Here is an 18,442-nt window from a genome sequence, read left to right on the forward strand (position 1 = left end):
GGTATAACAGATAATGTCAAATAGAAAGAAAGGGGCAAAGAAGAAGGGGAATTGGGAGGTTTAGGGGAAAGGAAAGAAGGGAATGGAATTACTATGAGAAAATGAAAAAATGGAAACAAAGTCTTTATAAATAGGGAGGAATGGAGGGGTTGAAGTGAGGGCAGGGGAAGGGGGAAAAAATAAGAACCAAGAGAGATTATGTGAAGGTGCAAATTTCCAATGATGAGTGTCATTATATTGTATACCTAAAATGTACCTGTCCCGGCCCGCAGGTAAGTCAACGGAGACCCTAGAGGGGGAGCGAGGATGAGAGGGGACAGGGGACACGAGAGATGGAGACAAGACAGGTTTCTGATCAAGTCTCATTTATTGCAGAAGCTGTTACAACATATATACCGTAGGGCTAGAGGGGAGGAGCAAGAGGAGGGTACTGGGGCTACTTCCTTGTTGCCGGGTAGATTTGTAGCAGGCCCGGATATGTCCGTAAAAGGCACTCAAGATTTCCAGCGGGGGGGGGCAGGGCCCCCTACAGGTCCTCCCTTTTAAAATTATTTTTTAGAAAAGCGTCAGGAGAATCAAGCCTGCGGGGGCTGAGCCTGTCTTGGGTCAGAGCAACATACGTGTCTGCACCGTGCACCTTACCCGTCATCGGTTAACCAGAGAATCAAGGCTCTGGCACCTGTCTTAGGCGGCACACGAGGGCTCTCTCATTGCATGGCACGCTTGCTCAGTTGCCCGTCATTGGCTTGCCAGCCCGCTCACCAGGTGGGGCGAGAATTTTACGCCGTGGCAGAGATGGAATCGGCCCATGTAGCGTATGTCCAGCCAACATCCTGACAGTAATTTACCGCTGATTTTGACGTACATCTTTGTCTCCACTATAGCTCCAGGGGAAATCACAACCTTACAAAATCAGAACTATCCGAGGACATTTTAGTTACTAAGATTAACATAGGTTAAAATACAAAGGGGAATACAAGGCTTTTAAATCATATCAGCCTGAACCTTTTATCTAAAAATCAAAGCGATTTCTACGTATAAGCATTGGTATCCATTGTATGCAGCAGCATGACAATAACAGACAAACACATACAATTGCAATGGCAAGAAACAATTGTTTTACCCATTGTAGGTTGGGTAGCCATGAGGTCAACCATTTAAATAGGTCTCCGCCATCCTCATTGTGCACCTTATTAGCCAGGTCTTTCAATTGTTTTATTGTATCATCGATTTTTTCTCCATTGTCAGTCAAATTAAAACAACACATATTTTTTATTTTTTCACAGCCCTGGTGATGAAAAAGCAACAAATAATCTATTGCTGCTCGATTATCCAAAATAGCTTGTCTTTGTTCCTGTAATTCTTGATTAATCAACGCCAGGGCGGTGGAGGTGGCATTCAATCCTTTTACCACTTTACAGGCTAATCTTCGTACTGCCGCTTCCGCGTGCACCCCGATGGACGGCAGAGCAACAAAAGACCCTATCATGACTAACACTTCTGCATCAGTCAATAGACCCACATCATCATTACATCCCGGGGCGGTATACGGCGACCACCGTCTAATTCGATTAGGTACAATCAAATCAGTTCTGTCTGGTAATATCACAGCCAACCGACTCAAGCAACAACGAGTGTCACTCAAGTTGGCCGGAATGTAATTAAAAGTTTCCCTTTCACAAGTGTAAAACCAACCCATTGGCAAAGAGACATGGCAATTACTATACATAATTTCTTGTTCAACACGGCAGGACATGTTTTCCAAACGTTTAACTTGCAGACATTTAGTTGTACAATTTCTGTATACAGCACATTCGGTCTTATTAGACATAATTACCTTAGGTGAATATAATTTGACAGCATTCTTGGGCCTGTGACAAGTAGCAGATCCCCAATTGTAACTATCTGCATATGTGAGATTTTTTTCTGGGATATCTTTAAACAGAGTATAAGGCCGCAATGATTCCAATGGGGTACATACAGGAACGAGGCAACTTCCCAACATATAATGAAAGTTTACATCAGCACTTAGACAAAACTCAGACAAGTTGAGCGAGCCTGCCAACTGAATCCATATATTTTTCATGTGGTCTAACCCTTCTGAAGGCGACACCACCCATACCCTGGTCAGCAACATCAGGGGAACTAGGCATTTCCAGCTCATCCTATTCTTGTTTTCGGATCGTTCATTCAGCCAGATGTCCTTCATGAGTTCCCTCTTCATTGTGCGCCGGAGGTCCAAACTTTAAATGATGACGATGTTCCCTAAGATCACATGATATAAATTTCACTAAGGAGTCCCTTTGAGGAATTAAGACCAGAACAATATTTTCTGGGTGGCCACTTCTATATTCATCAAAGGGAGTTCCCATCTAAAAATCACTTTAATCTAATAAATTCCAGTGATACCTTGATCCAAGAGAAAAGCATATCTTTAACAAAATAACATCATCAATGTAACAATGGGTGAATATCCCTTAAAGAGAAAAGAACATTTTGAGCTCAATTACATGACCACAAACAACAAACACTAGACAAACATGTAAGACGGTGTAGAACATCAGGGTGCACCCAAACATTACTAGATAAGCTGAATTATATCCTTGCTCATTTTAAATTGAAATTGTGGGCGCCATTGTTAACTGATCAGGATTGGACAGCGTCAGGTCATCGGCATCATCAGCACGCCCATCAACTTGTTTTACTAGGCGTTCTGGGAGCCATCTGGCTGACTTCATTTCCTTGGAGTAAATACACACCGATCCTCGGCCCCAGATAAGTACAGGATCGGGCCCATGCCATGAGTGGTCCAGGGGGTCTTTCCACATCACCGAGGCAAATTGTCGTTGCGTCTCTGGTTGCCAGAAACGATTGGCTGCAGATGAACCTTTGGCATCCAAATTTAAGAAGTTAAGAATAAATAGTGCATGTGATATCAGGTTTCTAGGAGACCCCTTGGTAGGGTACCATTCCCCCTTTTTTATTTTGTCTAAAGTAATTTTGAGTGTGAGATTAGCCCTTTCTATAATGCCTTGTCCTTGAGGATTATATGGGATTCCCGTTATATGTGTTATTTCAAATTGTTTGCAAAAGTTGGAGAAGCCAGAGCTGGTATAGCCGGGACCATTGTCTGCTTTAATTTGTTGTGGACATCCAAGTACTGAGAAGGCAATGAGGAGATGAGCGATGACATGTTTAGTAGCTTCCCCGGACTGCAGGGTGGCAAATATGAATCCACTATAGGTATCAATGTTGACATGTATATATTTAAGATTTCCAAATTCAGGGTAATGCGTGATGTCCATTTGCCAGAGGGCATTTGGAATCAAGCCACGAGGATTAACTCCCAGATGAGGTGTAGGAAGGTGTAGAGTGCACGTAGGGCAGGCCTTAACAATTTGTCTAGCTTGTTCTCTAGTAAGCTTATACATAAGGCGAAGCGTGTGAGCATTAAGATGATGCAGTTGGTGTGCCTTTTGTGCCTGGTCAATTGGAATGGGGGCATCAGTATTTATTGAACAGGCCAAAACTTGAGGTCTTGTAGCTAGGTCTGCTAAGCGGTTGCCCTGTGTGAGTGGGCCAGGTAAGTTAGAGTGGGCACGAAGGTGTCCAATGAAAAAGGATTCGGATCTCTTTCTGATTAAATCTTGTAATTGGAGGAAGAGACCACCAGTCTGAGAAGCAAGTTTGATCAATCCACATGTTTCCAATAAGGGGACAGATTGAGCAATATAAGCACTGTCAGTAAAAAGATTAAAAGCTCGGGCAGGGAATGTAGAAAAGACCGCTATAACTGCCTGCAGCTCGGTTAATTGGGCCGAAGAGTGGGCGGTTTGGAACTGGGCAATGTTATCGTCCCACACATAGGCAGCCATCCCAGTGGAAGAACCATCTGTAAAAACGGATAGGGCTTCTGGCAGAGGAGAACAAGAAGTGACCTTTGGGAAAATGAAGTCATGTCTGTTAGCAAAGTCAATGAGTTTGTTGGGAGGATAGTGATTGTCCAATAATCCTGAATAAGAAGCGAGAGCAATTGGCCAGGAATCGGTAGTCTGCATAAGCCAATCGATTTGATCTTTAAGGTAGGGTTGGATAATGACATCAGGTTCCTTTCCAAAGTACATCTTTCCATGGTCTCTACCTAGAACAATCAGGTCTGCAACTGCAACATAATAAGGGTAAAAGGCCCGCTTAGGGGAAACTGGGAGATGAACCCATAAAAGGGGAGCGGTTTGCCAAAAGACAGCGGTGGGGGAGAGAGAGGTTCTGCAAACGATATATTGTAAAGGAGAGTTATAATCTACAAAGGTAATTGTCTGATTTTGAATGGCTTGTTCTACCGTGCTAATGGCTTTGCGCCCCTCAGCAGTGAGCTCCCGAGGCGAAGTGGGGTGGCTATCACCTTGCAGGGTATCATAGAGAGGCTTCAGGTCATGTTTAGTGAGCTTTAAATAGGGCATAAGCCAATTAATATCTCCGAGCAGTTTTTGGAAGTCATTCAGAGTTTTAAGACCGTCCAGCCGCAAGGTGAGCTTCTGGGAGGAAATATGACGTCCCTTCATCTGAAATCCGAGGTAACTGTAAGGGTCTTTTAGTTGAACCTTATCAGGGGCAATCTGGAGGCCACAAGATTCAAGGGCCCGCCGAAGGTCAGCATAACAAGCCAAAACCTCACTTCCCAATTGTCCCGCCACGAGAATATCATCCATGTAATGGATAATATACATTTGAGGCCAATTGTCTCGGGTGGATTGAAGTGCTGTGGCTACAAATGACTGGCACAGGGTGGGACTATTGGCCATGCCTTGGGGTAGCACTAGCCATTGAAAGCGCTGCATTGGGGCGCAGAAATTGGTCGCCGGGAGGCTAAAAGCGAAGCGTTTTTGATCTGCAGGATGTAAGGGAATGGTGAAAAAACAATCCTTTAAATCAATAATAACCTTATAATATCCAAGGGGGATGGCTACCGGTGAGGGAAGACCGGGTTGTAAAGCTCCCATGAGTACCATAGTTTTATTAACTGCTCTGAGATCTTGCAAGAGCCTCCATTTTCCCGACCGTTTTTTAATGACAAAAATGGGAGTATTCCAAGGGGAGTGGCTAGGAATGATATGGCCAGCATGAAGCTGCTCCTGCACCAGCTGTTGAGCTGCTAACTACTTCTCCTTGGAGAGGGGCCACTGATCGACCCACACTGGATCATCCGAGAGCCAGGTGATCTTTTCAGCATGGACCGCAGGAGTGTCAGCGACCCCTATGGAAAATGGCCCAACCCTGCTCGAGGGGGCCGAGGGACAGGCTCAATAGGGTGAGTAAGGCTAGTAGGGTGTTTTCCCAGCCCTGTTCCTGGAATGTACCCATTTTTAAACATCTGCATAGTGACAATTTCATTGGGGCTGGAAATAATTATCCCCATTTGTGATAATAGGTCTCTCCCCCATAAATTAATGGGTAACCCTGAGATGATATAAGGTTGAATGGTGCCCTGATTACCATCTTGGTCCCTCCAGGTCAGATCTTTGGCACTTTGTTTAGGATTTTGACTCTGCCCTATACCCTTGAGATGGGTGAGGGTGTCCTTCAATGGCCACGCCTGAGGCCAATCCTCTCCCTTTATGATAGTTACATCGGCACCAGTGTCGACCAACCCAGAAAACTGTCTCCCATCTAACCACAAGGTCATGAGAGGCTTTTGTGCTGAAAGTACCTCCGACCAGTAGACATCAGATGAGCCGAAACCCTGGCTGCCTCAGGCGTTTTTAAGAGCCTTATTAGAGGTGGAGAGAAGGGGAAGGAGTAACAATTGGGCAAACCTTTGGTCTGATTGAATGGTATTAATAACTTTGGGGGAAGAAACCATAACTTTAATTTCCCCAGAGTAGTCACTATCAATCACTCCTGGGTAAACCAGCAGTCCATTCATGGTACTGCTGCTTCGGCCTATTACGAGGCCAAAGGTCTCCTTAGGTAAGGGTCCAAAGACTCCCATAGCAAGGGCCTGAACTCCCATTTCTGGGGTTAATACTGTGTGGGTGGTGGCACTGAGGTCCAATCCGGCACTTCCTTTTGTGGCTCTGACGAGGTCCGAAATGGATTGCTGTTTATTGGAGCAAAATTGAGCGCCCCGTAAATTTGTTTGGAATTGGGGGCCCGGGGCTGGCCCCCTTTCCCGTTTCCCGAATTCAAACCCTGGAGAGGGGGGAGGGGTCGACCCTGGGCATCAGTCTTGGATCGGCACTCACTCGCCCAATGCCTCCCCCGATTGCATCGGGGGCAGGGCCCTGGGGGCGGAGCGTCGGGGCCCTGCATTTTAGCGGTCGGGCATTCTCTAGCAAAATGGCCGATGGCCCCACACCGGAAGCATTTATTGCCGACGTGGCGTTGTAAGAATTGTTTGACTGTGAAGCCTTGCATGGCGGCCGCCATGGCAAGGCCCTGTTGGTAGGCGGCCCCAATCTCAGAACAAAGGCGAATGTAGCCGGAAAGGTCAGTTTTCTTTTTATAGGGGCGGATAGAGGCCTGACAGGCGGCATTGGCGTTCTCAAAAGCAAGCTGTTTAACAAAATCTGTCCCTGTCTCCGCGCTCCCAAAAATCCGGCCTGCCGCCGTGAGAAGGCGGTGGACAAAGTCCGCAAACGGCTCGTCCGGCCCCTGCCGGATATTAGTGAGGGAGGCACTCACGTCTCCTTTGGAAGGGAGTTTCCTCCAGGCCCTAGTGGCTGCGGTCTGAATCTGGGCATACAACCCCACGTCAAATTGCATTTGCTGGTCGTTAGCGGCGTAGGCCCCCTCCCCAAGAAGCATGTCAAGCACCCAACCATTCCCCGCCTGAGCATTGCGTCTAGCGGTCTCTCGACAATTCTCAACATACTCAGATTTCCATAATAAGTAGTCACCTCCTGCAAGGGTGGCACGGGCCAGAGTCTGCCAATCAATTGGGGTGAGCCAATTTTCTGCCACCGATTCTAGAATAGCCATGGTGTAAGGTGCAGTGGCCCCGTACTGAGCCGCAGCCGTTTTAAGCTCTTTAATAACCTTAAAATCAAAGCCGCCATGGTGTCTCCATGCCTGACCCTGTGCGTCAACAGTCTCAGTGACAGGGAAGGCTTCCACGGGCTCAAGTTCTAGGGGTACCCTTGACCCGGACGGCACCCTGGGGGTCGCCCCTCTAATGGGGGGTCGTGGCTTATGGGTGTCCTCTCTAGGGACATTTCCATGAGCCTTGCCTGTTCTTAAGCCCTCAAGCTGGGTAATAAGTTCTTGATGTTCCTTTTCTAACCTTATCTGTTCTTTTAGAAAGTCTATTTTTTCCCGGAGTTCCTTTTGGGGATCAACAACAGGATAGGCCAAAGCGGGAGTGCTGGGGCCTGGACGGATATAAGGAGGGGGGCACCCAGAGCCGCCCCGCAATGCTTCCCCCGCAGACTCGTCAGTTCCGGAGTCCTTTTGGGGTGGATCTGGGGGCGGAGGCAAGCAGCGATGGGCTTGAAGGGAGGGATATAGGGGCGGAACCTCCCGCGAGGGTGGGGTTGCCTTAGAGGCAGTGATGGAGGAAGAGGAAGCGGGGGTCCGGCAAGGCTTTGCCTTATAGGGCTTGGCAGGGATCGCGGCCGTTTGGGATTGGTCCGAGGGAACGTTATGTCTGTCGGGGGCGGGATCATCATCACTGTCAAAGGACATCAAGTCCTCTTCCTCGTCTGGCGAGGAAGGCGTGGCCTTAACTGGCCTGGGTCCCGGCGCCATATTGGCGTCCCGGGGAACTGCGTCAGTGTCACCAGCGGGTGTCAGCTCCTCACCACTACGGAGGGCTACCTCCCCAACCTGTATAGCCTGAGCTACCAGTGGATCCCTTGCTTTTTGGGAAATAATATCATTAATCAAATTCCAATATGAGAACGCCGCAATCGGGACCTTCCCGGGTCCGCAAGTGGCATAATAATCCTGGAGAGCCTCCCCCACCTTTTTCCATCTCTCTTCGTCAATGGTTCCCTCAGCAGGGAACCAGGGACAGAGATGTTTAATAAAATCAAAAAATTTCAGCAATTGTTTGACTGTAACCTTTACCCCTCGTGCCTGTAATGTCTTCTTGAGACCTTGCACAAACAGTTCGTGCTGACTAATGCCCTGTCCCATAATCGCTGCTCAACTTACCGAGGTGCAAAAAGACGGCAGGTCCACGTCAATCGCAAGCCTCTTCTATGTCGAGTATGCTCTTTGTTCCTCAATCTTAATCTTAGGGCCCCTGAGCAGCGTCCTTCACTGGATCCCCCGTTCTCTGGCCCCACGTTGGGCGCCACTTGTCCCGGCCCGCGGGTAAGTCAACGGAGACCCTAGAGGGGGAGCGAGGATGAGAGGGGACAGGGGACACGAGAGATGGAGACAAGAGAGGTTTCTGATCAAGTCTCGTTTATTGCAGAAGCTGTTACAACATATATACCGTAGGGCTAGAGGGGAGGAGCAAGAGGAGGGTACTGGGGCTACTTCCTTGTTGCCGGGTAGATTTGTAGCAGGCCCGGATATGTCCGTAAAAGGCACTCAAGATTTCCAGCGGGGGGGGGCAGGGCCCCCTACATGTACCAATAAAATAAAATTAAAAATAAAAGAAAAACAATAGTTCCTAAATTCATGTGGGTCTTCAGGACTGCCTTACAATCTTAACTAGATCAATAAATTATTCACAAGAGAGTCTTCCCCCTAAATTTGGAGAGCTCAAACATTATGGTACCATGTGCTGGATATGCAATAACTCAAGATGAGGACAAATTGCCTGGAGCAGAAGTGTTTCTGTTCTAAAACCCCAATAAACACAGGGTATACGTTAACATTTTATGAAGCATTTTCCCTGGACTCAGTGTATTAATTCCAGGAGGTGGCTGTTTTCTCAGTTCCCTCAGTTACAGTGGAAGTGGGCCAGGCATGTATGATACTATAGCTAAAGCAGAGTAGCTTTTTTGAGCCTTGGTAGAAAGCATATTATGAAGAGTAGGTTTTTGTTTCCTTGTTTCCCATTTGTAACTAATATACCAGTTCATGCAACATTGTGTTTGGGTGTCCTATGTCACTGGATTCAGAAAAGTTGCTAACTAATGCATAGTTAGCTTGTTTCAGACTATTCTTACCATAAATGAATGCTGCAATTATTCACCATATTATCAAAACATCCTATTGCAACATCTTTTTTATTTGAAATGGATGATTTCAGTTTTCACTGAATAGATAAAATATAAACCACCAGAAAATTTCCTAAAGTTTCTATCTCCTTGTTAATATTATTTGTGTCTTCATCTATACCTTGACTGTCATCTTCGCACCAAATCAATTTAACACATCTGTATGTTCAAAATTACACTATAAAAGAGTAAAAAAATGTTACAATATACAACCTATATATAATATATGTTTTTTGACAATTCCCACATGCATAATGATACATTAGAAAAAATATTTCCAGCCCAGGGATGTGTCACATTCCTGTAATTTCCATTAATTGGGAAGCTGAAATAAGAAGATTGCAAATTGAGGCCTGACCTGTATAAGTTGGCAAGACCTTGTTTTAAAAACAAATTTAACTGATATGTAGCTTAGTGGCAGTAGAGTTTTCCCGTCTTTGATCACCCATATAGCAAAATAAATGGGAAAATGAGTATTTATATATTTTTGATTATTTTATTTTCAGTACTAAGTCTTACTAATCTTCCAAACCCACACATGTACACTTTTCTTGCAAATGGGATGCAGTTATAGGTGCATTTTTCTCCTTTAATAATCTATTATATTATTTCTTCATATGAATTTTCAAATTTCTTTAGATAGTATCTTCATACAATTATCTCATATTAAGAACAATTATTTTTATTGTTGGAAGAGAATTTTCTTACTGTATTACTTTTCTAATCACTGGAACACAATACCTGACACTTACAGCATAAAGGAGAAATTTGATTTGGCTCTCAGTTTATTATGATTCAGTCCATGGTCACCTGGCTGCATGGCAGAAACATCATGGTGAATTGACATGAGGAAACAAAGTTGCTTAATTCATTGTGTTCAGGATGTAGAGCAGGAAAACAGTGCCAGAGAGGAATGGACAAGAAACTAGAAATAGATCCCAAAGCCATCCCACTGTAACCTATCCAGACACATCTTGAACTATGCTCTATAAATCTCCCAGGTGGAATCAATTTGGTGCTCTGTCAAATTTCATCCCTTGTCAAATTTTACCCAAACATGGCTTCTTAAATCATACTTAATCCCGGGCCCGGGGATTTAGCTCAGTGATTTCACCGCCTGCTGCACAAGCACAAGGACCCGAGTTCAATCTCCGGTACCAAAAAAAAAATCATACTTAATCTCTAAATGAAGACAATAACAAGTTTATAGTTCCATCTATAATGATACAACCATCCTCCAAATAACTGAAAATATAATGATTCCTTCCTGCTCCAAGTCTCAAAAAATCCAGCATCCTTCAAAAATCCAAATCTCTTCTAGGACTCAAGACAAACTATTAGCCATGCAAATGTAAAAATTTTTTAAAAAGTTTCATAATCCCAAGGTATGATGACACAGGGCAAACACGCCCTTTCCAAAGAGCAAGAAGAGAGGGATAGGACAGAATTTGATCAAAACAAGACCCAAACCCAAGAGGATAAACATTAAGTCCTGTAGTTCCGTATCTGGCATCTAAAGCACACAGTGGTAAAGTATGAGTTCAAAAGAGCTTAGCTGTCTGCTTTTGTGTGGCTTTGGTGGCTGCAGCCCACATGCCCCTCTCTTGGTCTGACTCCAATCAGGGCCTGCATCTTTCCTTGGTAGATTATTCATGTTTCTGGAATCTCCAACTTTCCAGTATCCCCACTACACACTTGGGTTTCATTTCCTCGGTTTCAAATAGTACTCTCTGAGTCTCGTTGCCTGACCCTATAGTCCTTCCTTTGAAATCTGGGTAGAAGTCTTCCTAACCCTACAACTCTTGCATTTTTCTTTCCAGTAAAACCAGAATCCCCAGAGAACACCAAGTACTACAGTCTCCAGGAGCAGTCACCAGACTCACTTGGATCACGTCTGCAGTGGTCTCATAACCACGACAGGAATGGTCTCTGAGTGCCTAACTAGAGTGAAATGAATCCAAGGAAACCCATTCTATAGGAGACCCTTCTTGAGCAGGGAGTTGAGGACTCTCCTAAATGAAAGGTTTATACTTGTGCACCTTTGAGCTTGCGATTGGTAGTGTCATGCTGATTTATTATGATTCCCTGAAAACATCTTCTTCCTGCTCCTGTGCAAAGTATGTGATTTCTTTTAAATTGTGCTAATCTCTTCAGCAGCCATGTCTCATTTTGCCAACTTCACTCATGATTCTTTTTCGCCAAAAACTTGAATCATTCACATTTGTCTGCTCTTCTTTGTGCCTCTAATTCTCACTCTAATCTGGCCAAAAGCACCCAGTACAATCCATCATACAGACTGAATGCTGATCTGCTTTGAAATTTACTCTTCTAGATCAATTAGTTCACCACCTTTAACCAGGAGTCTCCTAAAAACTCCAGGATAGGAGCAAAATGTAAACAAACTTTCTACCAGAGTATAACACAAATGGTCTCTAATTCAACATTCAACGGAGTCTTTGTTTTCAACAGAATCCTCCTGAGTCTAGCCTATACTGTCCCATATTCTTCTTAGCTCAGACTATGATCACACATCTGGCTCTGATTACAACATCCTAGGGCTTCTCTACATTTGCAAGGTTTTTCATTTCTAGGATATAGTACCTGATACCCACAAGTTAAAGTAGGAAATGCTTAATTTTAATCACAATTTCTGGTGATACAATCTATGGTTGGGTGGTTCTAGGGCAAGAAATATCATGGCAGAAGAACTAGCAATGAAAAAAGATGCTTAGTTTCAGGCTCTTGGACACAAAGCAGAGAAACAGAACAGAATTTAAGAGGAAAAGGCAAAGGACCAGACAGAGTTCAAAGCAACACTTACTCAAAGTTCCTAGGCACATCTAGAACCATGCTCCACCAAGCTCCCACTTGGGTTCTAAAGCCAATCAAGTTGACAAGCCAACCTAGTAACCATAGTAATTGTTCATTAAGATAATTTCTATAGGAGAGTATAAGAAGTACTTATAGATGTGAGTGATAAAAGTGAGAAAGAAAATCACTGTAATTATTTGAACAGAACAAATGTACTCTGAAATTTGAAAGATAATTTTTCAGTTTTTGTGTGTAGATTCAAACTTGGAGAATGTTACTTTCATTAATGTAATTAATGTCAGATGGTTTAAGTAATAAATACAGTTGACACTTTTAAGATCGTCTTCCAGTTAGATTTTCTGTGTCACTGGTAAAACTAAACCTAATCCCAATTTTCTTGGCAACCAATTTCCTGCTTCTCTTTTTACACTTCAGTATTTTGTTGCATTATTTTAAATGCAATAAAATAATTGTATGAAGGGCTGGGGATTTAGCTCAGTGGTTCCAGTGCCTGCCTCACAAGTGCAAGGTCCCGAGTTTGATCTGCGGTACCAAAAAAAAAATTATTTGAAATGTTAAATAATTATAATTGTTCTGTTTTCATGACATTAATTTACAATTCAATTTCACTTCTCATTTTAGTGACTTTGTATGTATTATGACATTTTCTATATTCTGGTTTATTACATAAAAATTTAGTTCTTTCATTTGTACACAAGTGCTATAGGACAACTTAACTGTACTATCTTCATTTCAAATATGTTGTATACATATCACATTATTTTTGCTGTATTAAATCATATTTGCATATTTTTGTATATGCCTAATAACTTATACGTTTATTATTTAATGAAATCATTGTAATATCTCAATTTAACTACATATTTACTTTTGTGGTGCTTGACCTTTTCCAAAATGTCACTGGAATCTTCCACCTATTATTTGGAATGATATTTGTTCTGCTCCCACAAACTCCTGTACTCTACCTTTATTGAAGTGTTAGTTGTGGAAGCTTTAAATATTTATTGTTTTTTCTCAAAAATATTTATTTTATTTTTAATGCTAAAGAATCTTTTTCAACAAAACAGGAATTCTTTGTTTTATAATTCTGTGTAAAGCACATGTAAACTATTTTTTCCATTGTCCTTTGATTTTTATTCTTGTTGAGAAGACAACAATAAAATTACTAACCAAAGGCAATTTGCTAATTGCAAATTTTCTCTTTCTCTCTCTCTCTTACTTTCTCTCAAATTCCCCATGTTGTATCTGATTGTGGATTCTTTATTTTCCTTCTTACCTTAGATATATTGAAGTTCTTTCTTTTTTGGATTGATTATTTTCAACTATTATTTCTTTAATTTTTATTTGCTTCACTATCTCTCCATCTAAAGAATCAATTAGAACTTCACAATGTATTTTCCTTTTCTTATCTTTTCTTGTTTTTTAAAATTGTTCTGTCATCTACGTCTCACTGTAATATATTTTTGTAATCATCAGATTTTCTTATAATCCTAAAATATCTAATTGTATATTTATAAATTCTAGTTCTGCGTTAAAATCCTGTATGCTTGTGTTTATTGTCTTTATCATAGTAAATTTAGTGATCTTATATTCTAAATCTGATTGTTCCCTATCTAGGGTGATAATAGTATTATTGCTGATATTTTATTGTGTATTTCTGTGGGTGTATGCATACACGTGCATACATATGTTGTCTTCTCGTGTGCCCATTTATGAGTTTTGAAAATTTTGAAAGTTTGCTTTATGAAATTTGTCTCTGCCCCATATTATTTCCTTATGAGTGTATTCCCATTTGCTTCTGCAAAATGCTGAGGACATTCTCATTCCAGTTTCCATATCAGATTGTTCAGGACTTGGTATTTTCTAAGTGGCTCATGTAAAGCTCTTAGAAGAAAAAGGATGAACTTCTAGTTCATAATTATTTCTGGAATACCATATTGAACCTATCATCTTATATAATTAATAATCTTTGTATTTTTCTAAAATGTCAAGTGTAATTTGAAATTAAAATCTTCATAACTTTTGGTGGATGGAATGTCAAACATGAGTGAGAGAGCTTACTCAATTTCTTTTACAAAGAATTTGGGCTGAGTAAACAGAATAGTTTTATCTCCCATAGTAAAACATATTGAGTGTTATAAAAATCTTAACACATGCTTAAAGCATTCACAGGTAGAAATATAGAATAAATATAAGGTAAGATATCTATAGTTCAAGAAAAGGTCTATGATATACATACAACCTTATAAATTAGCAGCTTACAAATATTTATTTATTTAAAGCCATAGTACAGATGCTAGTGAATGAACATGAAAAAGGAAAGAAGTCCAAAAAGAAAGTACATCAAAGGAGATGAGGAGTGAGGAGAGTAAATTCAATGAGGTAAAAAGGAAAGTGTATAATCATAAAAACCAACACAATGAAGTGCTCCAAAAAGGAGTCAATGATAATAAACAATAGTGCTGTTAAGTCAAATAAGAGAAAAATAAAGAACTGACAAATAGATTTATAAAAATGAAGATTGTTGATAACCTTGACAGAAACTATGTTGGTAGAGCTGTAGGAGTAAATTCTAATGGGAGTGATTTCTAAAAGGAATGGGCAGGGCAGAATCAGAGCAGCAAGTGTGTGTCTCTATTTGTCTGTATGTGTACATTACTGGAAGAAAGGTGTTGAAGGGGCTGGAGATTTAGCTCAGTGGTGCCATTGCCTGCCTCGCAAGCACAAGGTCCTGAGTTCAATCGTTAGTACCGAAAAAAAAAAAAAAAGATGTTGAAAATAGGAGCAGAAAATGGATATGTAATGGTAGGTGGTAAAGAGAAAAGTTTGTTTTATGTTTTATTTTGTTTTGTTGTGTTTATTTACTATCTCAATTTAAATTTGAGAGAAATAACAGCATGCTTGTATGCTTAAGTAAATTTTTACTGGAGAGGGTAATATTAATGATACTAGAATGAAAAAATAAATTACTGTAATAATACCCTTTGAAGGTGAGATAGTATACGATGTATGTCATATGTGAATTGGTTGGTCTTAGGGTACAAATATCTCATTTCTTCTATTTAAGATAAAGCAAACTATTCAAAGCCAGACTTTAATAGCTGCACAATGAACTATGAACCTGGTGGAAAGTTCAGTAATGATTACGACAATTTTATTTGTGAAGTGGAGAGCAGGGCCATTGCCTGAGGGGACAGATAAGAAGGTGCTATTTCTGGTTGAGGAAAAACAAGAAGCCATAAAGTAAAAATTTAAAAGTGCCAGAGTGTCAATGAATTGCCAAGATATGGTATTAATATCTGGAACATTGAACGCCACTTACAGTTAATATTCATAAAAACCATCAAGGACAATAAGCCTGATTATTCACCTTTCTAATCAGCATTAAGTTGAAATGGACTGAAACCACTGAAAATGAATTTGAATAAAAAAATACAGAAAGTACTTTAAGATAATGACCAAATGAATATTAATATGTAGATAGTATAATTTAATAAAAATAAAAATATTTGAGAAAAGTGTGTGGGATAAAGTATCTGATTACAGATTAAAATATCTACTAGAGCCAAAAAAATATTTTTAGTTTATTATCCATAGAAAGTTGGTAAGAAAAAAAAAGCGAGTCAGACAAGAGGATTTTTAAATAGACTATTGTAGCTTGATATTACTAATAATCAGAATTCAAATAAAAACAGAAAGAGGATTAGTAATGAGAGATTTATTAGAAAGGATGATTACAAGGGATTAGGGAGTGACTACTAGAATTTAGCTATAGGAGTAGTTGTGTTACTCAGATTTGTATCTCAGATTATGGAAAAAGTGTTTTACTTCTATTGAGAGGCATGAGCTAAGCTAGAAAGAACTGAATGTGAAACTGGAATAAAACAGTGGCAAATAGAATAAGAGACCATAGCATTTTTAGCCTATTTAAAGGGATTTAAAGGTTTTTTAAAGAAGGGCTATGTGAAGATTCAGACTAAAATATGTTAAAATTTAGAGGCGTCAAGAAAGGAGAAAATAGTAAAGAAAGTTTTGCTTAATAATTATTTTGGGGCTGCGGATTTAGCACAGTGGTTCCACTGCCTGCCTCGCAAGCTCAAGGTCCCAAATTAGATCCCCAGTACCAAAAATAAATGAATAAATAAGTAAATAAATAATAATAGTTATTATTATTTTGTTTTCATTGACCATACAAAAGAAAAACAATTCACAAAACCTTTAAGGATGTTATATCGCCTATGTGAAATCACCTATATCACTTATATTCAAAGAAATTGAATGTAATCATGCTTCCAAATTCATTTATGGAAGCCAACATCATTCTTATTCCTAAAGCAGATAAAGATGAAACTAAAAAAGAAAACTATAGTCCAGTTCCTTAATCAACATAGATGCAAAAACTTTCAATAAGATATTAGCAAATAGAATGGAGTACATCATCAAAAAGATCATACATCATGACCAAGTAGGGGTGTAATATTATTAGGAAGGTGTACCACTTTAACATTTTTAAATACAAAATAATTTTCATGTTGATACTTCTTTCTTTATACAGAAACACTATTTAAATATTTTATATTATAATCCATATGTAGAATACCACATGTCATATATTTCCTTGTTTTAAGAAATATTAAAAGATATTCTTTACTGCTATTTTCCTGCTTATATGTCAACATATTAATCGCCCTAATAGAAAATAAATGGTGGGGCTGGGGATTTAGCTCAGTGGTTCCAGCGCCTGCCTTGCAAGCACAAGGTCCCGAGTTTGATTCCCGGTACCAAAAAAAGAAAAAAAAAGAAAAGAAATGATTTCAAACATAGCTGTAATAAAGTCCAAAGGGTTTAAAACATTGGGGTAAAAAATTGGAATTCAGAGCTTGCACTTTTGATCCCTTTTTTCCCTTGGGTTACTAATATTATTCATTAAATTCTTGTATCTTTCTTTTTGGAATTTAGAAATCTTTGCCACACCAAAATTCAACCCTAAAATAAGTTATCAGGAGCTAATGATATGTTTATGTCAATTAGGTGAATTACCAATAAAAATGTAAGTGATTATAAAACAGAATCAACTATTGTGTATGATTTCATTTTGGTTATAAGCACAATTTCAAAATTCCATGAAGTAAAATAACGTTTTATCCTGTAACCCATTTCTCCTAAGCAAATGACAATTTGGCTGCTGTGCTGATTGTCATTGTATAATTTTATGAGTTTATCATTTAAAAAATATATGTAATTGTATCACCTTATCGTACATAAAATTAAGCTATTCAACTATACTGCTCAGATATTCAAATGAATATTACATATTTTACTACTGAGAAGTTGAGGATATAATGAGATTACACCTATTCCTAATATATTTCTGGATAATACAAAGCCACTACTATACAAGATCATCTTCAAAGTCATTGAAAAGTAGAAAATGATATGGCACACCAATAATGAGAATACAAGTAAAATTGCTATAATTTTTTTCATTGTACAGCATCGAAGTGTATCAAAAGAAATGGAAAGACACTCATTATTTCATATTTTTTAATTTATCTAATGGAAAAAGGATTTTAATGGCCATTTTTACTAAGAAATAACCATTATTTTTACTTCAGAAAATGCTGAAAAGATTAACACTTTAAAATAGAATATCATTTTACTTACTGGGAGAAGTAACAATGATTTATCTTAGATGTAGAGTTTGAAACTGGAAAGTTGATAATATATTTACATTTTAATATAGCCAAGAGTTTTCATACACATACAATAAGATGAATTCAGTAATTATGTTTAAATCTGTATCCACAGAGAATGTCTCCAGCATATTGTTATCCCCATTCTATCCAGATGTTTCCCTTTATCCTCACCTGCAATGTTTAGACAAGCCAGCTATGGATAATGACTACTCCTTTCATTAAAGCATGAAAATATAGTGTAAAGGAAAAGCTTTGTTTGTCTCTGATATAACATTATTTGCTCAAAATACCAGCTACCAAAATACTTTCACAATGATGAAATACACAACAGCCAGATTCGTATTTTAGTTTTCTATTTAAATTCCATCTTTTAATATCTATCACTAAAATCCTGATGACTGAATCCTTTAAATATCTCACCATTTCTTCTTTCTTACTAGATATATTTGTTCAAAAACATCAATCACTGCAAATTCTGTTATTTGATTACTCAGGACATATGTCAATGTAAGTGCATGTGATCTCATGGGACCCCTTATGTTGTTGGTTCATATGTGGCTCAATATATGCATGTTCTTGCACACGTAGCTGACACTTCCACAGCACTGATGACAGAGCATTTTTATATCTTTCATTCCAGACTATAAACTCTCTCGGGAGTGGCATCCAATTAGTTTGTTGAGAAACAACTTAGAAGAACAGATGCTTTTCTTTTCCAAGAGGTAGGTAGTTGCTTTGAAATGA

The 18,442-nt window shown here is 39.8% G+C and overlaps 1 protein-coding gene across 2 annotated transcripts; it reads right to left on the reverse strand.

The window, feature by feature from the left end:
* Nucleotides 1–916: 916 nt before the first annotated feature.
* Nucleotides 917–8,554, reverse strand: LOC147822236 (uncharacterized). Of its 2 annotated transcripts, none has more exons than XM_087197462.1 (2): nucleotides 8,152–8,554; nucleotides 917–2,887 (listed from the first exon to the last, which is right to left on the reverse strand). In XM_087197462.1, the coding sequence occupies exon 2, from the start codon at nucleotides 2,222–2,224 to the stop codon at nucleotides 1,013–1,015; it is 1,212 nt and encodes a 403-aa protein (XP_087053588.1). In that variant the 5' UTR covers nucleotides 2,225–2,887; nucleotides 8,152–8,554; the 3' UTR covers nucleotides 917–1,012. The 2 variants fall into 2 exon arrangements, with proteins under 2 accessions (XP_087053588.1, XP_087053587.1); XM_087197461.1 differs by having other exon boundaries at nucleotides 917–2,265; nucleotides 8,152–8,552.
* Between the last annotated feature and the right edge of the window lie 9,888 nt (nucleotides 8,555–18,442).

The sequence above is a fragment of the Heterocephalus glaber genome, unplaced genomic scaffold (genome assembly GCF_053883595.1).
Source record: "Heterocephalus glaber isolate CG9 unplaced genomic scaffold, H.glaber_assembly_v1.0 deba00001666, whole genome shotgun sequence".
Lineage (NCBI taxonomy): Eukaryota > Metazoa > Chordata > Mammalia > Rodentia > Bathyergidae > Heterocephalus > Heterocephalus glaber.